This window comes from Pezoporus flaviventris, unplaced genomic scaffold (genome assembly GCF_033815535.1).
Source record: "Pezoporus flaviventris isolate CSIRO_AGI_PZ_B2104156 unplaced genomic scaffold, CSIRO_AGI_Pfla_v1 ptg000015l, whole genome shotgun sequence".
Taxonomy (NCBI): Eukaryota; Metazoa; Chordata; class Aves; order Psittaciformes; family Psittacidae; genus Pezoporus; species Pezoporus flaviventris.
Window position 1 is genome coordinate 9,248,784 of NW_026892563.1, and position 25,210 is coordinate 9,273,993.

Consider the following 25,210-nt stretch of genomic DNA (forward strand, 5'->3'; position numbering starts at 1 on the left):
TTTCCTTATAGTATTACCCTAAGTTAACAATTGATTTATTTACTTTATTCTCCTGCTTGAACAGATTTTTGTAAGTTAAACAGCCAGGTATCCTGTTACAGAATCACAGAATAGTTAGGGTTGGAAAGGACCTTAAGATCATCTAGTTCCAACCCCCCTGCCATGGGCAGGGAAAATCAGGGAAAAAATCCTCAAAAAGGATATAGCAGAACTCAGAAAAGCTCACCCAACTGCAGAAAGGATGACTGTAGGCAATAGAATTAATCCAGTATGATTTCTAGGCTCAACCTGTAGGATAAAGGAGTATGATACTGGGCAAAGTTCTTCCTAAGGCCAAACGTCTCAGGATGTCAGTTCTGAGAATCAGTTATGGAGTTCCAATGCTGGAAGCTCTTACAGCATTCACGTTCCTCTTGCAGAGGCCCGAGACATCAATTTTGACAGTGAAGAGTTACTAAGCCCCCCAGAGTCTGAGGCTACTAAGTCACCCTGCCATTCAAAACATCGCGGAAAATGCATCCTGGGACTGCAGGCTCCCAGACAAGTATAGTGCCTGAGACATCCACTTTGAAAACCACTTTAAGGATCAAGTTTTAAGGAGTCTGCTCTTGTCACAAGTATGAGAATGACAGGGAAATAGAGTGTATGGAGCATTCTTCCTGATCTTTGCCCTCTGGCTTATGCAACAGCAGAGAAATCTGATTTGAACTGTCAACTGTTGCCTTCTGTGGCAAAGCCAACACCAGGGAAAACACAAAGTTGCTTAGTTGTTTGGTTTTTTTTTCATCTGTGCTGTAGACAATGTAAAGTGAGAAAAATTTGGCTCATGGAATTGTTCTATAATCTTGCTCATTCTCATATTATTATAACTAGCTACATCCACACCCACTTCATCTGATACACTGTAGGTGCCAAAGATTCTTAATTTCTTTATCAGCTCAGCATGTGCCACCTTTCAAAAACACAAGCAACCAAATTCTATTTGTTGTTCTCCAGTGTAGGGAAAAAAAAAAAAAAAAAGATGAAAAGGTGTTAGGAGGGATCAGAAATCACTAGATAAGACAATCCAAAGTAGTTCTACATTGCAGGCTACTATGTGCAACCCAACCATCCTTCCATTGCTTCTGATAACTAGTGTTTGGCAGAAGCATTTTTCTGAGAAAGCACCCCATATTATCTGAGGCATAAGGCTGGATTAAATTACTTTCTGAGGTCATTTTCTGCACTATTTTAAATGTCCTGTGATTTGCAAAACCCCAACAGTTAAAGAATTTGTCATTCAGATACAGGTTTTTTCCCCTCTAGAGAAAATCTTTTTTGATAGTTCCAGGTTGAATTTGTACAACTCAGCTTCAAGCTCTTGTTCTTATAAAAAGTTTTGCTGTATATTGTTTGCAGTTAAACAGGTCCCTTTCCCAGAAAGGCACTTTTAAATACTGATCAAGTAATTTTCCTCACTTCTCTTGTTAAGATACCCAGACTGAGTAACTTATATGCATGTCTACACATAAGACAGCTTAGACACCTTTATGCTATTACTGTTGTGAACTGCAAGTTGATAACATAGTGCAGTGTCCTGCAGAGTGGGAATCTCAGATGAAAGATTAATTACATCATATGCAAGGTATGACACTCAGCTACACTGAGAATGCTCTGATGCATCCCGAAAGCCAGAGCAGAATGACAGTATAGTCTCTGGAAGATTTTCCTGATGTTCAGCTGCTTAGGATTAAAGCCAGTTTCATCTTGACCAATTGATATAAAATATTCATTCTTGACAGATATGGAGCATAGGTGGCAAGGTTTTGGTAGCAAGTGGCTGTAGAGGCAGCCTCTGTGAGAAGAGATGGGGAGCTGCCCTGTGCAGGACACAAATGGTTCTGGCTGGTGCCATAATGGATCCAGATGAGCCCATCAGCCAAGCTGGTAGCATCTCTGTGAAAGCGTATTTAAGGGCAAAAACATCAGAAGGGCAGAGGAGTGAGGAAAAACAGTAAGAACCAGCAGTGGGAGCATCAAGGTCAGAAAAGTAGAGGGAGAGTCCTCCAGCTGTCAGAGCAGATAATTCCCTGTAACGTGGAGAGGACTACACTGGAGCAGACACCCATGCTGCAATCCATGGAGGGCCCCATGCCAGAGCAGTTAAACATTTCCTGAAGTAACTGTGATCCATGGATACTCATGCTAGAGCAAATTTTTTCCTGAAACACTACAGCCCATGGCAGGACTCACAGAGCAGGAGAAAAGCGTGAGGAGGAAGGAGAAGCAGAGAGGAACTGTTACAAAGTGTCTGAAGCCATTTGCTCATCCTTATACCCTGTGCCATTCAGGATGGCAAGGGGAGAAGGTAGAGGACTCAGGAATGAAAGAGTGAAGTCCAGTTTAGGCGAAAAGGGTGGGGAATACATGAGGTGATGTCTTAATTTTTATCTTTGTTTCCTACTACAAAAGTCCATTTTAACTGAAATTTAAAACAATTTCACCTAAGTCGAGCCTGGTTTTCCCGTGATGGTCACTGGTGAGCAGTGTCCCCAACTTTCTCAACTCAAAAACCTTTTTAGCATTTTTTTATCTCCCATTCTGTGGAGGAGACAGAGTAAGAGAGTGTCTAGATAAGCGTCTGGTAGCTGCCACATTTAACCCACCACAGCCATTTATGAGCTTCTCCAGCTAGTATTGGACCACAGAATGCATTGTCATGCTTCTTTGAAAATACAGATAGAAATATACTACATATTTCTATCACTTTGTTACCGTTACTTTAAAATATTTTATGCTGCACACTGCTTCCTAATTATTTAAGTAACTCCTCTTCATTACCCTTTGCCTTTCTTCTCAATTTTTTCCCTGATCTGTTTAGCTTATCAGTTTCTTGCAATTCGTATCTCCCAGAGAGTAAATGCAGCTTTTTCAGAATGGGCCTTCATCTGCAGAATCATCCAGGCCAAACATGCTCACACAGCAGGTCCAACAGGATTAGTCAGTCACGCTTACTCCTCATAAGTGATTACAATGACCCACAGTCATCTCAAATCCAATTATAGTTACTTCTAAATATAGGAATTTGGCAGATAATTACAGACACATCTCTATGCATAACGTCTTTCTAAAAGTCTTCCAGCTCTCCAACCAGAAGACTGACAAGTTTCAGTTTCTTTAGCCTCCCTAACAAGACTATAGTTCTTTTCAGCTGTAATTGCCTGAACACTCATGAGTAAAGGTTCTCTGAACTGCTAATATTTGCCTTGACCTTTTACCCTGACACTTTGGTAAAGCAAGCATTACAAATTGACTGAAGCTCTACAGCAGGCCTTCAGTAGGCAATAGCTGCTATTTTTAACTGCTTTGTCTTTATTAGTTTATCTAAAGGACCTGTCATTTCAGAGATAAAAAGGCTGGCTAGAATCAAGCTAGCTTGCAGTGAAGGACAAACTAGTGGTGAAGGCATATCCATATTTAAACATAATATTCATAAATTCATAAGGAACAGTTTCAATTCAGGGGAATAAGAATGTAGGGTTACCTACCTTATATGTTTTCTGAACCATTACAGATACTCGGAAAGTTTCAACATATACCTCCAGCTTTCAATGTAGAAATGTTCTCTGATACAGCAAGTAGGTTTTCCTACATTTTAGCGATTTTAGCGATTTTTAACACATTAATTAATCTGCCTTCAATCCCATATTTATGGATTATTTACTTCAAAAACTAGAACAAAGAACTTTAATGTGAAGGGCTTATTTCTAACTATCTTATTCCTAAACAGATCATAGTCATTATCATAAAAAAAAAAAAACAACTCTGATAGGCTTTACTAATACACTCCCATCAAATGTCTTACTGAATATACTGAAAATTCTCCCTTGCTTTTTATTTAGGCCACATATATTTTTTTTTCAAGAAGTCTGTTACAAGCCTACCTGCTATCTCTGAGTTTCTCTGAAAGCATTCTTTCCAAAGAAAGCAGAACATTCTCTCCTACAAATCCTCTACCATTTTGCACTAATAGCAATAAGCCTACACATAATCAGTTACAACTGTGTTAGTTTATTACTCACATTACTATCATTTCCAAACCCACCTGTGAGATTATGAAATAATATAAAACACCTACAAGACTCCCACCCCCACACTGGAATTCTCAAACACATCCATCAGAATATTAAGAAAGCTATTAAGTACAAAGAACCTATTTTTCGCTTAGTGACCAAGACTACAAGTAAGGTTATTTGATGATCTTAAAGGTCTCTTCCAACCTAGCTGACTCTGTGACTCTGATTATGATAAACTCTGCATAAGTCACCAGCAGATGACTGGCATTTCCACAAGCTTTTATTTCTATTGCATTTTTTCACATGTTTGTTGCTATATATTATGCCAAGTAGCTCAGTGACAAGGTTTTTCACATTTACTTGTGTCTTGGTTTATCGGGGTGTTTTTAAAGGTGAAGTGAAAAACAACAATGGTTGCTTACAACCTTTCAGAGAAACATGATATTTACAAGGATTACATTTTTATGTTAATTTTCATTTGAAGTATTTGCAGCAGAAATGGAAATCAAATCAATATAACATTACTTGTTTTCCCTTTTGCATGTCATTTGAAATATTAATCATCCTTAAAGTGCACTATATTTATGTTGTGTATTCTGGAATTTGACAATATATATTTGATTTTTTTCTTCTTCACAGGATATTTTCATACAAATGTTGACATGTGTTTTCCTTTCCTAGACAATCTCTAATCCATTTTATCTGCAAAGGAGTACCTTAAATAGACTTGCAGCCTAAACTTAAAAACTCTTAACTGACAGACAGAGTAACTGCTAATCTTGTCCTCTCTGGTTAAATGGGGATTACTGAACTTCCTGTATGCAGTCATAAAGACATAAAGCACAAAGAAAGAGAAAAGCATAATTAGTGAACAAAAAGAAAAAGATGGCAATATACCATGAGTATTTATGATACCAAAAATGTTAACAACCTAGTGTTTTGCCAAAATTAAATCTCTCCAAAATTGCTTTCAGAAATGCAAGAGTTTCCAACTCTGTGGGGAGAAAGGATGGAGGCAAAAAGCAGCAGTCTAGCAAGATTATAAAACCTATGTCATGGGCTCTTAAATTCCTAGCCATTAAGAAAAAAAACTGAAATCTTAGAAGAAAGAAGTTTTACCTGCTCATGCTTCCATAATGCATTAATGTAAAAAACTGTGAATCAAGTTCAGAGCAGATAACTCAGCTTTAATTGGGCAACAAAAGAATAGCTGATTCAAACTGAAAATTAAAGCTCTCAATACACATTGCAACAAAAATATGTTTTGGACACAGATTACTCCTCTAATGATCTGAAAGTTTGTATTCTGCTCTTAAAGCCATCTATTGAGCTAAAATGCAAATGTCCCACTGAAAAAATACTCTGGACTTGTTCTGGGTTTAGGAAAAAAGCCTGATCTTTATATTGACTAATTTTGCCATTTGTAGTTGAACACATTTCTAGTGTTCCACCAGTATTAAATTAGTAGTTTATATTTCCATAATGCTAGACTTGTTAATGACAAAAAAAGCCCAAAACATTACTTACTTAGGGGCAATGGTGACAGTGTTCCCTTTAGGTAATGAGAAATCATTGGCATCTCTTCCAACAAGAATAGCGTTGTACACCAAAGTTTTACGGCTTGGGTTTTTCAGACGCACCTATCACAACAACAACATCAGCCTATTTTTACTCAATTTTTCAAGTATAAAAGGTGTATTCTGCAGCTAAGTTCCAAAATACAGACTAAGGATTTCACAAAATAAGAAAGTACTTCAAATATTTAGGTAGATAATTTTTCTTCTAAAGAAGCATGGGCTTCCCACAGACTATCCAACCGCAGTTTTTCTGGGTACTCTTTTTGCAGTATACACTACACTCCTATGCCTGTTAATCTTTATTCCTCTCTGTCTTTTACCTCAGATTTGTTAGATTTGTAGATTTTTATTGTGTTTACAAGCAAAGGTAAAAAACAGCAACAGAATTCAGTATCCCAAGCCTGAGGAGGTTAAAAAAGAAGATGCATACTTCCATCTTCTACATTTAGTAGTCAAATGACATGAAATCCATTGATTCATTGTTGCAGTATATACATAATATAAACACAGATATACATACAATGCTTTGGCCTTGTACTGCTACGAATCTAAATTCAGTGGTATTAGTACCTGTTTAATAACTGTTGCATGGAGAGCACCTGTAAATTCTATAGTGTTCTTGGGTAAGTAGTGAGGGAGACTTTCATATAGGTAGACACATAGAATAAGCATCATGACTGGGTTTGGATCACAGATGTCACTGGCCTAATATTGGAAAGAAAAAAGGAAAAATAACCAGACATACTGTTTAAATTTTACCTGTACAGTTTAGAGATATGAAGGTGAAACCCAAAAAGTTATGGTAATTCTTATTACACAAATATTTTCCATCTAACTTTTAATAACTGAATTAGGCACATAGCTAAGATGAATATGAATCTTGGCAGTGCACAAAAAAAGCTCATTCTTGAAGACCACTAACATGCTCTGGTAATAAACCTAGGATAAAAATTAAAACCACATTTTTTTTCCCCACAGTTCAGCAGAAACAGAGGTTCCTTTTACAAAAATGAAGCATAACGAAAAAGCAAGTAAAATTCACTGACTGGAAAAACATTTGTATTTATTATCTTTTAAAAAAAAAAACAACACCACTTTTAAAATCTTTTGGTTTACTCTGCAAAATACCATCCCAAGTACATCTTTGTATATTTTTGCAACTGTTTATGAAGACATTATCACTATCCAACTAACAATTATATAGTTATTTTTATTGACATAACAAATTGCTTTACAAAAGTTATCAAGTATTACTGCATCTTAAATATTTGCTTTACAGAAACAAATATAAATGGCAACTGTGAAACTTGTCAAAGCCTTATTACTCAGCAATTCTGGTAAGTCATTGAAAAGAGAGAGGTAGAAACTTTTCCATCAAATACATGAACTTTTCAGAAAACTAATCAAACAGTAAAGGAACTTAATGATGTGAGTGGTTTCCCAAAAACACAGGCAGGAAAGATCTATCTACAGATTTAAATAAACAAGATGCTGTACTTCCTAAATCAAAAATTAAAGTATGTTTTTAAAACTTATTGATTAGCAACTTTATAATATATAATAAAGAGTATTATAATGAAGTTGTTTATAATACTAAATAAAATTTACAACTGCAGTTAATTTCTCTCCTGAATTAAATATGAAGTCATACTGAAAAATACACACACTTGGGAGCAGATTTAAGCAGCAAACCACTTCATTAAACTGCCACATGTCATCCCATTAAAAGGTGCTTTTTTTCATTGAAGACATTTTATTTGGATCCCTTACATAACTAAGAGTCATTCACTACAGCAGTATTTTGAAAAAGACCCTCCTTTGCCTAATGCCTAGAAAGTGATTACCATTCTAAATCCCCTCACCTTACATGGAAATTTTTGCCTAGCTCTCAAGCAAAAAAAACACCCAGATCTATTGGGTTGTTGCTGATTGTCACTGTCACCCTCTCTAAGCAGCTTGGATGAGTTGTACATAACTACAGTCAATCTCATACCACCACTCTAGAATAAAGCTTCCTTCTGAATGGTTTCATCATATCATGATTTTGCAGCTACAAACCATTCAAAGAGCAGATTGAGCACATTCTTTTTAATTTTAATATTGACCTGTACATTTTTAGAAGCATTGCATATATATAAAGTCAATGTCTTTCAGATCTCCAGGGTCATTTAAGACAGCAAGAAAATAGGTACGAGACACTTTTAAATCCCAAGACTTTCTCTTATGAAAAGTAGCTTATTACTTGTTTCTTTAAATCACTAGGAACTCAGCAACTGCTATTAGATATTTCATATACAAACACTTTAGCAATAAAGAAAAAGCTTTCTCTATTCAGCAACTATTGAAGTTTTGCATCTATTTCTATGGACATGAACAAACAAGTATCAAATGATACTACATTCTTTTGGAGTACAAGCATACGTAGGAGGACAACACTATTTTTCACTGTCCTAACAAACAGGGAAAAAAAGGCAAAATTAAACGAAACTATCTTAAATGGCAAGCCTTTTTGTTTATCTGAAAGAGCTTTATTTGCACCAGGTTTTATTTACACCACCAGTTGAATTTAGAAACATGCATACTATATGGATCTCAGTCTGCCTCATAAGCATGTACATGGCAGACTTATCAATGGAAAAAGATCTAGAAAAACATCTGTAGCTTTTAAGCAAAAAGGGAAATCAAGAGTTGCACGGAATTAACAGTGTGCTCTCAATGTTCACCCTCATTCATCCTCCAAAAACTACTGCAAGTAATAACATCTCCCAGGCACATTAGCCCACACTGTGCACCAGAAAATCACGAGTTGGTAACAACATACAAATCTCTTCAGATGAGCAATAGTCTCATCAACGACAGCTGCATAAATATATCTTCCATGTATACAAAAAACTCTTGTGTGCACTGTAAGCACAAGCATATTTGCTGATTCAAGGCTAGCAAGCTATCAATAAACCCAGTATACAATTTCCCTGCTTTTCTGCGTGCACATACTTCCCTCAAGCAGACCTTTATAGAGAAGGCCTTGTAACAACCCAAGAAACCTGCAAGCCTTGAACTTATTAGATATGAAGCAAAAACTCGCAGTAGAAGAGTGTACAGTGATTCTATGAGATCCCTCAGGAGAATAGAGCAATTCTAACTGAAATTTGCTAGATGGCTCTAGCTGTGGTAGCATGGAGAGAGAATATGATACTCCAGGGGAAGCCTTGGTTATCTTTTCTGGGTAAGGTAAAAATGCAATAAAAATGGTAATGTGATACTTTTGATTAAGTCAGATTTATTAAAAAAAAAATAAAAGTAAATAAATGCAGTCCATCTAATTAAATGTGACATTAATTGAAGTATCTTGAATAAGGAGCACAGGTTTTTGTTACAACCATTCCTATAAAAAGAGCAAAGTTTTAAAAATATTTCACAAAAAAGTTCTCTCTCTAGATAAAAATACATTGTGTTCGTGGGTAAATTTTCTTACCGCCATACATTTTCAGGACCAAAACCTCTTAAAACTATAAGGATAAAGTTTATCAGCTTAATTTTCTTTTCTTACTTTGTCAGTAAAGACTCATTTTGATATTTATTATGAATACTACAAAAATTTCCAGGGATCTCTGAGAATAACAGATATCCCTATACATTAATATTTCTTCTATGAACTACATTATACCAAGTTTTCACAGGACAACGCTTCCAGACCCACAATATTTTATGACCAACTATATTTTTGTCCTCAACATGAGATGATGTTTATTGCCTAAATGGAGCTTTAGAGGAAAAAACTGGTTCGAATCTTTTTTTTAATTGAGTCTTATGAGGCAATTTTCATAATGAACTATCTATTACAGAACCTCAATGCTCTCCAGCAGATTAATCAAGGGAATGATTATTATTTCTAAAACAGTAGGATAATGAAAGCAAAGCAGCTATTTAGTCAGTCACCTGCTCACTGATGTGAGTCTATGTAGAAATATTATTTGCATTAGTTAATATTCCACCTTTGTATATGTCTGCTTCTACATGAGCCAATTCTGCATTTTACTGAATGGAAAAAAAATGCTACACACTTAGATTATAACCAAAATGTGTAGTAATTTTCTTAATCCAGTAAAATTTTTGTACAGATTATATTTTCCTCTTCAGTATTAAGAAGATAAAATGAAGAATAAATATCCAGATTCCTGAAACATCCGGAAAAAATATGACTTAATTAAGTGTTCCTAAACTATGATTAACTATACAAATATGATTTAAAGTTATTTTTTTCTTTCTTTTCCATGTATAATTCTCAAGGACTATATAAAAAAAAAAAAAAAAAAAAAAAAAATCGATAATTACTTAGCAGTTCCTTTTTTTGTCATTTCGAAGAACAGAAAATTCTAGCAATAAAAAAAAAAACCATAAAATCAGTGGGAGATCATAAGGGTAAAACAGTCAGCTCAATAAAGCAACTCCATGGGAAGAACTAGTCTAGAATGTGGATTCTCATTAGGAACCTTGAAGCAAAAGTGAAAATTTCAATCTCATTATCAGAAGATTTTGGATAACTGCAGTTACTCTGTGACCCAAATATTAAAAAGAGCTTGGGAAAAGACATCACATTTCTTAGCCATATGGTCTGAAAAGGGGAGAAAACTTTTTGGCCTCCTCTGGACTGCCTTTAGTGCAGATATATCTATCATCTTAACTACCTGAGCTAATTTTTATTTCCAAGTTAAAGATTTATACTACATTGCAGCGCCTCTACAAACCAGTCTATTCAACTTCCTAATTAATAAATGCTCAAGATGCAATAAAACACCTTGTGAAAAAGTAAATGTACATCCCAAAGGACAGAACTCAACAGCCAGTCTATCTTCAGATTTTGTGGAAAGGCCTTGTTCCCCTAGTTAGTTCTTTCTGCAGCTATAGCTAAAAACAGCTTCATTAATGTCCCTTGTTAGAATAGAAAAGCAGTTGTAATGATAGTGAACAACGATCCACAAGATCTAAATGCTACTGATCTCCATGGAATATCAGAGGCTCAGTATCCCATCATTTTGCTTCTGCCAATACAGCAGTTGCTTGAGAAAAGAATAAAGGAAGGTGGGCAAACATAAAGCAGTCTTTACATTGACGTAATTTGTCAGCTTCTGGAAATTAGTGGCTTAAGGATTTATTTATTATTGTTGAACACCTCTCTGTCATCATTTTAAATTCTTCCCTGTTTCATTCTTTATATACAGAAATAAGCCTGTCATTAACAGTTTATTAATTTGTTTTAATTAGAAATTGCTTGTCGCACTTTCTTTCTCTTTTAAGGTTATTAAAATGCAGTATTAGCTGAAATCTATTGCCTGAAACATAGGACCATAAAAAGTAGCTGAGATTTAAGTCTTAAGACTCTAAGAAAGAAAAATGATGCATCACAGACCACAAGTACAAATAGCTCCACCCTCAAACAGCTGCTTCTTGATGACTGATGGATTGGCAACTGGCAAAGGTTTTCTTCAGTAACAAAAGCTGCATTCTGACATAATTTTGGGAGGAAAAAGAGCATCAAAGGCAAAAAAATTGAAAATCTAGTGGAGCCACCTTCTCCCATGACAGAATTTTTCAAAATATGAAAAGGCCTCTCACATTTAAAGAGTTTTGTGCTTGCTTGGTAGCTTTTCATTTGTGCTTTAATGTTGCTTAGTTAAAGAAAATGCTGAAGCCAAGAAACTGGACTAATTATTGCACTTCAAATGCTAAACATCAAGTTAGGACTATATAAAAATGGACAAAAAATTCAAGGGCTGGTAAATTAGTTCTATTACAAAAAGAAAGTTATTTGACTTTTATAAAACCATCAGGTCTGTGATATTAATTCCATAAGCAAATCTCCATGGTTTTAATCACTTGTATATTATTAAAATCTGGTCTTTAGTATTGCTGGTACTACTCCTCAGAAAACAGGTTGTAACTGCTTACAAGTAAATGGCTCTTAATTTTATGAAAATAGATTTATAACTTAATGCACAAAATAAATGGCATTAGCCGCATCTAAGACATTTCATGATATTTACAGAATGCTGACAGTTCTGTTTTATTAGCATAGCAGTGTAGTGGATTGATATTAGAATAGAATATATTAAAAACAAATATTAATCCACCTAGCTGGAAAAAAAAAAAGGTGATTTAAATTTGAAATAATCATAGTAACTATAAGCCAAAGTTCTGACAGATAGAAGAGAGAAAAACTTTATTAAAAGATATCAGGAAGGAACAGATCACTGAACCACTTCTTGTGGCAATAACACTTTGCTTTTCTGAACATGTAATTATTACTTAAATAATGTAACAAAGCAAACTATTCAATAGATGCAAAAATCATGCAAGAGGGCTTTCCCCACTGCAAATCAATGATAAAAACAGACATCCTATGCCAAAGAACAGCTAACAGGCCACAAAAAAATGGGAAATAGAAAATGCTTGGAATCAGTGGCCATGTTACCTAGGTAACTAATTTAAACCAACAATTGCAAATGACCATTGAAAATTATGGCAAAACTATTAAACAAACAGAAGGTAATAAAAATACTATATTAAATTTCAGAAACAGAAAACTATACATCTAATCTTCATTAGTTATTTCCAGATTGGTCAGGCTTAAACATTGAACTTAAAAGGTAAACATACAGGAAACAACAGTGTGTGTGAGCAAAAGATGGTTCCTAAGTTTATATAGGCTTTGCTTATATAAGTGCAGTAGCAAAGTTTTCAATAAGCTGGAAGTCAATGTGAGGATAGAACAGTCAGCAAGTCTGGATAAAAGATCAAGTAGTCATTTTGGTGTCTAAATAAAGCTTAAAAGTCTATATTTTAATATCTTTCTAATGAATACACATATGAATATCCTTTTTAAGAGACTTCATCTATGCCATGCATATCCAGTTTCTCTTTAGATATACCCCAGGTGAGACTCTTATCTGGTCCAACTAATTTTCAGCCACTCTGATGGAAATAAAAAGCATACATTTCCTTTTCTTTTATTTCCAGAACAGGTTTATGGGGTGCCTACAAGGATAACCTAGGTGAGTCTAAAAACAGACATTGCTAAACAGATCACTTGCCTGTTGCAATTCATGTTTCCATAGATCTCATGCCAGTGAAAACACTATCACAAAATAAAGTCACAGAATGGCTTGGGTTGGAAGGGACCATAAAGTTCATTCAGTTCCAACACACCTGCCAAGTGCAGGGACACCTCCCACTAGACCAGGTTGCTCAAAGCTTCATCCAACCTGCCCTTGAACACTTCCAGTGATGGGGCAGCCACAGCTTCTCTGGGCAACCTGTGCCAGTGTCTCACCACCCTCATAGTGAAGAATTTCTTAAAAATATCTCATTTAAATTGACCCTCTTTCAGTTTAAAACTGTTAAGCTTTGTCCTATCGCTACATTCTGTGATAAAGAGTCCATTTTTTCTGTGGGCCCCTTTAATTACTGCAAGGCAGCTATAAAGTCTCCATAGAGCTTTCTTTTCTTCAGGCCGAACAACCTCAACTCTTACTCTGTCTTCAAAGGAGAGGTGTTCAAGCCCCCTGATTATCTTTGTAGCCTGCTCTGGACTCACTTGATCAGGTCCATATCCTTCTTGTGCTGGGGGCCCTTGAGCTGGACACAGTACTCTAGGTAGGGTCTTTAAAGATCAGAGTACAGGAGGAAAATCCCCTTCCTCGACCTGCTAGTCATACTTCTGATGCAGCACAGTATGCAGTTGACTTTCTGGGCTGTGAGCCCACACTGCCAGTTCATGTTTAGTTTTTCATCCATCAGTACCCACAATTTTTTCTCCACAGGGTAGGAGAATTCTTCGAATCCATGTTTGTGATTGCCCTGACCCAGGTGCAGGACCTTGCACTCAGCCTTGTTGAACTTCATGAAGTTTGCACTGGCTCACCTCTCAACCCTGTTTAGGTCCCTCTGGATGGCATCCCTTCCTTCTAGAGGATCAACCACACCACTCAGCCTGGTGTCACTGCCAACTTGCTGAGGGTGCACTCAATCCCACTGTCCATGTCCCCAACAGAGACAATACTAGACCCTATATGGACCCCTGAGCGACACCATTCATCACTGGTGTCCACCTGGTCACTGAGCAATTGACTACAACTCTGAATGTGACCATCCAGCCAGCTCTTTATCCCTTGACTGGTCCACCTGTGAAATCAATGTCTCTCTATTTTAGAGACAAGGAGGTTGTGTGGGACAATATTGGATCGTTTGCACAATATTATCAATTGAGCTGAATTCCAGACAAATGTGCTTTATCTAATGCCCTTATTTATCAAGCGTAGAGATCAAAGTAAATATTTGTTGCATTCACTTTTATAAGAATGCTTAGGAAGATTCAGTCCTCCAAGTTTTGTTTTCAGGATACCCTAGGAAGATATGTATGAGAAGATAATTGCTACTCTAACAAATAAGAGTGATTTTTTTTTCCTCTTCTATTTCTGAATTTAAGAACACCACAATATTAAATTTCTATCTCAGGCAAACCAAGGTATTTGCATTTAGTTTATAGATTGGTGGATAGACAGATGCAGAGTTCTATCTGTGTATTTGCAGGGTCATATAAATTTTATTCAAGTAACTAAGAATTAAGAAAGAAATCCGTTTCCTTAGTTTTATCAAGAAGTTGCCATATTTACCAAACTAATAGCTCCTTATTAAAATGCAAGAAACTGCAGACATAAAAGTGTTAATCATCTTCACAGATGACTACAATGAAAATACGACTAAAGCATTAAGTGACAGCCAGGAAATTAGCTTTCTAAGGGCATACAACAATCTGTAGACTTCCTCAAGGAAAAATTCTTCCATACACTGGAAATTAAAAAATTTCTCTGTTGCTGCATTTCTTTCTTCTCTATTGGCTGCTGACAGCATCTTCTTTCTCTCCTTCATTTCAGACTCAAGTCTTGGGGTTGCCATCTACCCCTCTTTCTTACTCATGTGGCTGTGTTATTGCCCAGTTTCACTGCTTCCTACTCCACAACAATGCTGAATTCCTCCCTCCATTTCAACAAAACAGCCACATTCATTTTTAGTTTATTAACACTTTCTGACTTTACTCACAAGATTTTCTATAGGCTGTTTGAAAATATCCTCCCTTTTAGTTCATCCCAAATATAAATGTCGGTATTGTTGGCCCCAATTTTAAATCAGTAGCAAATTGAGTTCCTCTATGCTCTACACCCAATCACTGCATCTTCTCTCCCAATCTATCCTTGTCACATACATTCCTTCCATATCACTGTTATCCACCATCTCATCTTGTGGTATTTTTCAGGGGGCTTTCAGTCAGATCTTCTTCAAATCAAAGCATTTCAAACTTAAAAATATCAAACACAAAGAAAAAATACATAGAAAGACATCATTAACACCCCTGGCTTGAGCTGTCAATCATGATTAGAAAGTGGAAACAAAGAATTTCTTGCCTAAAGTACTCCATCTTAAGCCTACACCTTAATCCTTAAAAGAATTTAAAAGCCCTGAACTTTGTTAGAAGTAGAATTTAAAACTTGCAGCTGAAGTCTTCCAGACTGTTAAACTTATTACTGTAGAAACTTAGATTTTTTAAGGGATTGAAAGTGCCATCTATTCCAGACCTAACATGTGTCTCAGCCTGTGCTGTCACCACCATCCTTGTATTAATTACTGCAAAGCTTCCTTGAAAGTTCAGAAGCAGTGATTGCCTTATAATCAAGAACTTTGCCAATACTGTTGGACTATTTTAGCTTGCTAAATTTAACAGACAAGACTATCAGAAAAATCCTAAATTAGCAACAGAATTCATGTATTTTGCTGTGTTTAATGCTGAAGAAGCTTGTGAAATTTCTACAATAGTCTTTGAAAAGCATATATGAATTACAATAAATCTATGTAAAAAGTACCCTCTACCTTCTCTTTTTTTTTCGACTTTCCCCAGTATTTTGTTGTAGAACATGCCTTAGCTAGAATTAAAATACAGACCTCAAAGATCCAAGATCTCTTCCTTTCTTTGATGTTAATAGATTATATAGATTTAAATTCCTATTCTGTACGGAGATGAACTTTCCCATCTATAAAAACACCAATACCTCAAAAAATGTGCTGAACTAATAACATTGTAGCATTTTAGATGCTGTAGTCTTAAAACACACAAATTTAATTAAACAGAATATCCTGGAGTTCTGCTTCCACCTTTAATGTGGTTAACTACTTTCGCGTATCTGACATCCAGCTTCTGATGCAAAATATGACTTCATTCTGATGGTTTTACCTAGATTATCTTTTTATGTTTCCTGTCAGTCACAAGTATGCAAAACTGTGGATTTTCTTTGTTTAGCCTGCCATAGTAAAGCCATCATTATATCATTATTATTACTATTGGTGGTATCAGTAGTGATCTGTGTTATACCTTAGTTACTAAACTGTTCTTATCTCAACCCATGTGAGTTGCATTCTTTTCAATTCTCCTCTCCGTCCCTCCGGGAGTACGGGGAGGGCAAGAAGGGGGGGGAGGTGAGTGAACGAGTTGCCTGACTGGGTTTAAACCACGACACTAACATATGTAAAAGGCATTGTATATAGAAAATTTGGAGCTCTAGGCTAATGAAAAAAAGAGATGTAAAGCACATTATTAAACATATAAAAATGATTCTAAATGGATCCTAGATTGAACAAGAAACTAATATTAACAACATCATCCCAAAATGGGATGTCAGAAGCTGACAAGTTACAGTGTTACTCTCACCAGCAGTCTAAAGCTACAGACTTCTGTGTGCATCAAACCTTCATGTATCTTCATTAGTGTCACCAGACAGTCATGGGTTTTTTTACCACTCCTTTTCAAGTTTAAGTGCATGATGTTTTTCTTAAATATATTTTGTCTAAATTGCCCTGGAATGTTAATAATAAATTCCACTGAAGTTTTTGTTGTGTGATTGATGATGCTATAATCTGAACTGAATTAATCATAATGTTCAGCTAGTTGTGTATATATGATTCTACAAAGCAAGGAATTCTGGAAATTGCTTATAATTAAGTGTATTTATATGAAGTAGTATTTTCATTTCCATCATACAGGAGCACATCATGAAACAAAACTGCTTTGCTAAAACCTCACCTTAATTTCATGTACAATATTACTATCACAAAAGTGAAGGAAAAAAAAAAGTATATAAGAACTGCTAGTACAAAATCATTTACCTTTATGTCTATAGCCAGACTGATAGCCTGCATAGCATCCACAAGTATCAAAGAGTTGTGCAGAAACTGTTCAGGAGTTCTTGGCTTAGTATACATCCTTACAAAGTGAGTAGCAATCTAGAGAAGACAGAAATCAAACTCTTGATTTTCCACTAGGAAAATTACTGTATTTGTATTTTCAGTCTTTCAACAACCCACAAAATCTAAATTTTGAACTAAAATTTAAAAAATTGATACTGAAATAACCACTAGACTTGCTAAAATTTGGTGTTGTTTTTTTTCTTTTTAAAAACCACATATGCAAACAGTTCCAAAGGAAAATAAGGCCTGAATAAACCCACTTACATTTATAAATTGTATAAAAATTGCACAATATTAAGAAAAGTCCTTACCAAATATGGACAATAAGCTGCCAGCTGTGCTGCTAATACCAGACTATCTAGAAGATCTCGGTCAAAATTTACTATCCATCTCATTGGTGGTACTTCACCTGATTTAAAAACAGAGCAAGGTGAATTAGACTCTTCTCCCACGGGACGCTTAATTTTATTCTAGGTAGATATTATGACAATTTGAAATGACTGAGTAGAGGAAAGAATAGAAAAAAGAAACATCCATTCACATGTAGAACTTCCCAGGCATTATTCTCTTCCACAGCCATTGCTGAAAACATGAAATATCTCACCTAGAATATTAACTATTAATCATACACTCTGATGCAGCATGGAAGAGTTATCACAAGGGAAGAGAAAGCAGGTAAACTAAACCTCACAGATTAGGAACCTAAACATGTAAATTATTTTTATAGGTATAACATTTGTAGGGCTACTGAAACTCACAAAAATATGCATGAATCCTTTAAAGTTGCAATGTTTAAGCACATAAGAAGGAAAAGGTTCTTGATTTACTTTAAGGTCATATTAATTTATTTGTCACAAATGCAATACAAATGAAAGCTCACAGCTCAGTTCCTGCAGCATATATCACTACTTCTACAATTGTGTTCCAAAAGCCTATGCCTCAGAAGGTTAGATTATTTTTTTATATTTCTACTGTTTTTATTTAAAATAAAACTTATTAAAAAAGTAAATAGAGATTATTTCTTAGTATTTCTTATTTAAAGCATTCTATATCTTAAATATTTAACATGGCACTTAGACAACAGACCTGTGTTCTTAAGCATCATATTAAACTATAGGAAGAATACAGTAATGTGAAAAATCTCAGCCTTAGGTAATCTCTAAAAAAAGTTCTTGACATACCAACAACTCAATGTTTTAAATCACTGTCTATACCAATTTATCAGTACTTTGTTCTCCAGATAATATGCACTCTGTGAAGCATGAACACGCAGAAGCTGATCTTTTTTTAAGGACAGCAATCTTCTCACAAATATTCAAATGCTGAGTCATGTCTTCTCTCATGTTATTTGTCGTTTTCTTCCAATTACTATTGCAAACATACTTATTGCTCAATTTCCTTTGCTTTTATTACTGTCTCAGGTCCAAGCTCCCAAACTAGGGAACCCTTTGGACTTCAGCCACTGACAAGGTTTTTCAGATAGACTGGGATCATGCTTGCTCATATAGGACAAATTATACAGGTTTTATTTCACTATACATCCAGAGAGTGGATTGTTAACCAAGTCTGAAGCTTCCTAAATTGAAAAAAAAAAAAAAAAAAGAAACCAAACAAGCCTATATGTTACAGAATCTGAGATGATCAAAAATGTCCTACAAATTATAAATACATAGTCTTAATGTAATAATAAAAAGAAATGTTCTTTTCTTCCAAAATTGCTACCATTAAAAGATAAAAAATGTTTGTAACACTGAACTGTTATCATAGCAATATAACAGTCTTCAGAACAGCCCACTATCGTCATTAGCAAAAGAAGAATTTGGAAATACCACTAGTTGACACAGAAATAATTCAAAAGAATGGAGGCATAAAGTGTTTCAACAGGTTACACATTTCAGATCCTTATTACAAGTCTGTCCTTTTTAACAGCTTCATTCTACAAGACCCAACACATGTAAGTAGGAACACAAAATATGCATGTTTTAAAAGCCTCTACCTTTCTGGAAAGAATACAGTAACCGAAATGAAAGTTCAAGAAAGAGAAAGGGGTAAATTCTTTATGCATTTGGATATTGAAGAATGGTAAAACTTGCTCTTTACAAATTAGATGACACTATGCCTTAGATGTAACACTTCAATCAGTGTTATTAAGGATTTTCAACTTAAAACTATTTTGGGGTATGTTATATGGCCTACGAAAAACAACTATCAAAACCACACTGACTAAGAAAGTAGGCTGCTGTATACTGAAAGTTATTAAATTTCTTAAGGTAACCTTATACACTCCTAAGTACTTCCAGACATCAGCCAGGCTGATGTACCCAAGCAAGTTATTGTCCAAAAGCCAGGACACAAATCCAAAATACACTGCAACTGGAAAACAGCTAACAGTGAAAATGAAATCCTTTAAACTGTTTGGCTCCTTTTCTGAAAAGCAGTTCTGAAAAGAAATTATACAGTCTTATACTACATAGACAGCCAAATGTATTCTCTCTAGTAGAACACAGTTTAGCCCTCCCCAAAAAACAGTAAATCTAAACAGCTCTTCCGCCACACACACCATATTTACTTTCGCTGTGGAAAAAAATTACCATGAAAAAATCACCATTAATCTTTACAGAAAAATACCAATAGAAAAGGAAAAAAACATTGTAACACAGAAGTATGGTGTATTAATATTATGTGGATAAGAAGACTATCCAGAAAGATCAAAATTGTCTTATACAAAGTGTTAAACCTGTTAAAGAATCAAATTTGGTTTAATTTACTAAGTGTAAGAGTTATTTTATGTAAAAAAATAAGAACAGCAGGAAATCTTTAAAGAAAGTACTGTGGTTGGAACTAGATGATCTTAAGGTCCTTTCCAACCCCAACTATTCTATGATTCTATTTCTTGTGCAGCTGTTCTACTTTTTTCACGAGCAATAAAAAGTTAAATCTTGCTGTCAGTTGCAAAGTCAACTGATATATGTCTAAGGAGGCACAACAGCTATCTTCAGAGATAATAAATTCTGTTATATAGCCACTTTTTTTTTTTAAATTCTGAATTACTGAGGAAAAAACATAGAAATAGGCTGAATTCTGTAAGACTTTCTAAATAAAGCTAATGCATTCACAAAAAATCTTGAATGACATTTAATGATCAAGAGTATGAAATACATAAATTAGACTATGTTACTAAAAGTAACAATTGAATAGTTATATGACAGTCTACATAAGTAGGCATGCCACTGAGAATGGGAACCAGACATTTTTAAATAGCTCAGCAAAACACAAAAATTTGTCAGTATAGGAAGTATCAAATTACAGCATTAAGCAGCCAGCTCAAAATATTTTACCTACTATATAGATTTTAAACTTACTGCTTCGGTTGGGTGTAACGTAAAAAGTTTGCACAGGTTCAAAATACAATTAAATGAATTCACAGAACAAAAATCTACCACAAACTTTAAGAAATACCATCCCCATCTCAAGTCGTCTTGAATCTCAAATCAGGAAGTCAAAGATTATGTATAAAGAAAGTATAGCCATATGTTTGCACTGTTACTCATCTTTAAACATCTATTGCAGGTTGAATACTGAGCTAGACAGACCTTTAAACTGTCACAGTATGTCCTTTTTAATGTAAATTACTGCAGTAATAATGGTTTATAATATTGTATAACAACTTCCTATTCTGGGATCTGAAAATCTCTGGAGGTGGAACTAATCTATAGCTACAATAATGCCTATAGCTGTGTTTCAATAGCTTACATCTGGTACTGAATAACACAAACATTTACAAAAGAAATATGTTGCAATAAACTTTTCTGTAAGTGCTCACATTAGAAGTAGGACAAGGTTTAAAATTATGGTACTGGAGTATACAATACAGATCATGAGAAAGATGAGAAGAAATATGCCTTTGAATATTTTTTGAAAAAGGCTATTATGTTTTTTCTAAAATGTATTTAGGATAAACAGAATTATAATGTATCTACCTTCAGCGCATACAGCATGTGAGGCTACATTTATCTTAACATGGAAAACAAGAAGCCTTTTATTAGAGACTTGCAGGCAAATTACAGTTCCTACTTCAGGCAGGATGCTACACCACTTGCTCAACAAAACTGATAATTATTCTTTTAAGAACCGCTGAATGATCAGGGACAGATAAATTTAATACCACTGTCAATTCATAATTCTAAGCAGAAAAGTTCAAGAAGCACCACATGGGGCAGTGACAGAAAAACGGATACACTGGGAATATGTTTCATTTTATCCCATCTGTTGCAGAGGTATTTACCTTGAGGCATGAACATTTATCTTTCTGCTGCTCATAAAATTTTTCAACAGCCTTTCGCTATCTATGCAATTCTTTTTTATTTATGCCAAATTTTATCCTAAATAATATCTTAAATTGAAAAATTCCTTAGGTTTTATGCATCACATAAGAATGGTGTTACTTTTATCAGTCTCCATTTTGTTTCTTTTCAAGAGAAAGCTTGTATTTGTAGAGAACAAGTTTTAAAATCACTGAATTGTAGTAAAAGCTTCTCGGCTAACATCTCACCTTTGACACTTTTTTTATCATGGCATTTCACTGATAGATCACTTTGATTTAAAATACAATAAATCACAACAATTCATTACAGCATACCCGGCTTCTGAATGAATACTGCGAACTCACATTATCTGATTTAGTTAAAAAAAAAAAGTTAAATACTGTTGTCAATGAAATTCACTGTTTGATCCTTACAGTGAATTACCAGAACCTTTTTCAATCAATGAGTCTGAAATATCTTTTCTCCTCACAAAATATCTGAAGTTGTATTACTAAATCCACAGCTATACCATACTCAATCTACACATTTGGCATGCACTGCAGAAGTAGCAGTAATTACACAATCAGAAAGCTTATTTATTCCAATTAGTATACAAACAGTGCAAAGTGCCTTGTTTAGCTGAAATTAGAATAGCTGTCTAGGAATCTCAAAATGTATTGCAAGTAAGGAAACAAAATTTCTTCCTAAATATTCACCTGATTATTCTTATTTATGTAATAAGGACCCTCTTTTTTGAGGGTCAGCATATATGTATATACACATATACATTTTTACTTATAAGCATATCTGTCTACACACACACACACACACATACACACATATATGTATATGTGTCCTGGATTCAGCTGTAACAGTTATTTTTCTCCTTCTTAGTAGCTGGTGCAGTGCTGTGTTTCAGCTTTAGTCTGAGAACAATGCTGATAACACACCAATGCTTTAGTTGTTGCTATGTAATGCTTACCCTGATCAATGCCTTTTCAGTCTCTCACACTCTGCCAGTGAAGAGGGTACAGGAAGCTGAGAGGAAGCATACAGGACACCTGACCAAACTAGCCAAAAGGATATTCCATACCACAGCACATCATGCCCAGTACATAAACTGGGGCCCAGAAGGCCCAGGTCACTGCTCAGGTCGGGCCGGGGATTGGTCAGTGGGTGGTGAGCAAATGTATTGTGCATCACTTGTGTTTATTAGTTTTTTTTAATTTCCTTCCCTCTTTAGTTTTATATTCTCTTCCTTTGTTATTTCCATTACCACTACTATTATTGGTGGTAGTAGCAGAAGTTTTGTATTATACCTTAGTTACTGGACTATTCTTATCTCAACCTCTGGGATTTACATTCTTTCAATTCTCCTCCCCATGATTCTGGGAATGGAGGGAAAGACAGAATCAGGAGTGTGTGAGCAGCTGCATGGTTCTGAGTTACCGGCTGGGCTTAAACCACAATATTCATACACACAAATATGTACGCAATTATATGTAGCCCTAAGATTTTGGACTTTATTTTCTTCTTTTGACAGATCTTTTTAGGCGGGTTTCAAATATGAACTCTTTGAATCTTTTTAATATAGGACTCCTCCTTCTACTTTTACACGTTTTGAATTACGGCATTCCAAAACTCCAGATACTTTTTTTTTCCTGACCCCTCTTTTATTCTTTTTTTTCTTCATGCTATTGGTAGTTAGTTTTTCAGAGAGAAATGTCGAAAAAAAGAAATATGAAGACATGGTAGAAGGTAAACTTAAAATTTATTACACTCAATTCATGCTTCCCCTCTTATCATTACTATTGCCCATATAATACTTTAATTGGGCACTGAATCTCATATTTCATGTATAATTAAGGCCTTAGCAAAATAGGCAAAATTGCATTTTGCAATTTTACAGCATTTGGTCTCAAGTTTCAACACTGCTTTCCATTTTACGGTCATTAAGACATATTATAAGGGTGCTTCCCAAAACATATGTCAGGCTTTTGAAACGCTTACTATGTAGTAGTAGTAAGGGCAGAAGATGTGGAGGTAGTAAACTCCTTGCTAATGTTCTCTCTATGATATTGAGATCTTAATTCTTGCAAGAGCACTGATGAATGACAGGTATCTTCAACTTCAGAAGGAAGTAATAAAGATGTATATTTAAAGCCTCTCTGCACTGCAGAAACTCCGGCTTGCTCATTGTCACATTTCACTTTAAGTAGCTTAGGTAGCACAGGAAAGACTGAGAAATGTGGCCTGGATAGATCTTCATTTTTTTAGTAGGAATGGATCACCAAACAGATTAGCTTGAGCTGGAAGAAGCTTGTCCTGTTTTCAGCTGGTACAAGAGTTAATTTTCTTCCTAGTAGCTGGTACAGTGTTGTGTTTTGGCTGAAGTCCGAGAACAATGCTTGGTAACACATCGATGTTTTAATTGTTGCTATGTAGTCCTTACTCTAAGTCAAGGACTTTTCAATTTCCCATGCTCTGCCAGTAAGGAGGGGCACAAGAACTTGGGGGGAGCACAGCCAGGACAGCTGACCTGAAAAAAGCCAAAGAGGTATTTCCATACCACAGAACATCACCCTCAGTATAGAAACTGGGAGGAGTTGGTCAGAAGGGGCCATTTGCTGCTCTGGCACAGGCCAGGCATCTGGTGGTGAGCAATTGCATTGTGCATCACTGTTGTTTGCTGGGGGTGGGGGGTTATCTCTCTCTCACTTCTTGTAATTTCCAACCTTCCCCCGAGTTGTCCTGACCTTTCTAGGATTACTGAGCATGGCCTTGCAATAACATTGGCTAGCTCCCTCACATCTTTTGGTGTAAGCCATCTGGTCCCATGGACATGTGTTTGTCTGATTTAAATGCTCCCTAATCTAATCCTCCTCTACCTAGGCTAAAGTCCTTCTTGCTCCAGAGTCCCATTCATCTTGAGGGCCTAGGGTTGCTCAGTGATAGTCTCATCAATAAAGGCCAAGGTGAAGAACTCATTAAGAACCCCAGCCTTTTCTGTCCTCTGTAATCAGATTCTCTATCCCACTCTTTCTTCTGAGGGAACGGCACAGTAGCAGACATCAATTCATTCTGAGGCAGTAAAGGCAAAAAAGTAAGGAAAGGAAATGATAGAACAGAGGATTCAAAGACATACTGAGGCAAGTCATTGTGGAACAGAACAGGATAAGATCACTCAGTTAAGAACTTTCATTCTATTAAATGACTATGAATTTCATAATTTTTCAGAATTTTCCCTTTTTTTTTTAATCGTCGTATCTTTAGCAATGCTCAATAATGTAGGGTTTTCAGATAAATGGAAATAGAAGCAAAAGAAGAGGGTTTGCTTATGTGCATACACCGAGGTATTTCTGTGTGCCCCCTAGCAAACAGAATATACTATGCATGAACCAAAAAAGCTATATGCAAGTCAATATAGCGAGGCAGTATCTAATTCCCTACAGACAGAAAGCATATATAATCTCTGCTTTCTCATTCCACTCTTGTACTTCTCTGAAAGCAGAAAAACATAATTAACTGAAATTGTAAGGGAGAACTCTAATGCAGATAAACATTCCTTGGCAGTAACCACAAAATTCATCTTTACCTGTGACTCAGAGTCTCATCTGCAAACAGGTATGCACATATGGATACACTAACTTCCTGAGTTGTCTGTCCTATTAGCATGCCTTAATAGAATTAATTATTAGTACTGAGAACCCCAATATTGTAATTAACTTGTCCTTTTTGGGTGCTAAATTTGGGGACCATTTAAAAATAAGTAACTGGAAAAAAAATACTTAACAATTGCTGATAACCACATGAAACCCCATTTTTTTAAAAAAACTTACTTTAATACTTTAATATGATAACGTACTCTTGGCACCTAAAACTACACCTTCAATAACTGGCTGTTTAAAAAGCACCATCAGTAGATATTTCACCTGGACCAAGATATTTGGAGGATTTTGCACAGAAGTGTCCACTAGAT

At 35.4% G+C, this 25,210-nt stretch overlaps 1 protein-coding gene across 1 annotated transcript in view; it reads right to left on the reverse strand.

Moving 5' to 3' along the window:
* The window catches only part of CFAP47 (cilia and flagella associated protein 47), a 291,486-nt gene that overhangs the window by 177,779 nt on the left and 88,497 nt on the right, over nt 1-25,210 (reverse strand). The window contains exons 35-38 of the mRNA XM_061454415.1: nt 17,239-17,336; nt 16,847-16,963; nt 6,203-6,337; nt 5,583-5,695 (exon numbers count right to left, since the gene is read on the reverse strand). Of these exons, the coding sequence (XP_061310399.1) occupies nt 5,583-5,695; nt 6,203-6,337; nt 16,847-16,963; nt 17,239-17,336 (463 nt within the window). The remainder of the gene's footprint in view (nt 1-5,582; nt 5,696-6,202; nt 6,338-16,846; nt 16,964-17,238; nt 17,337-25,210) is intronic.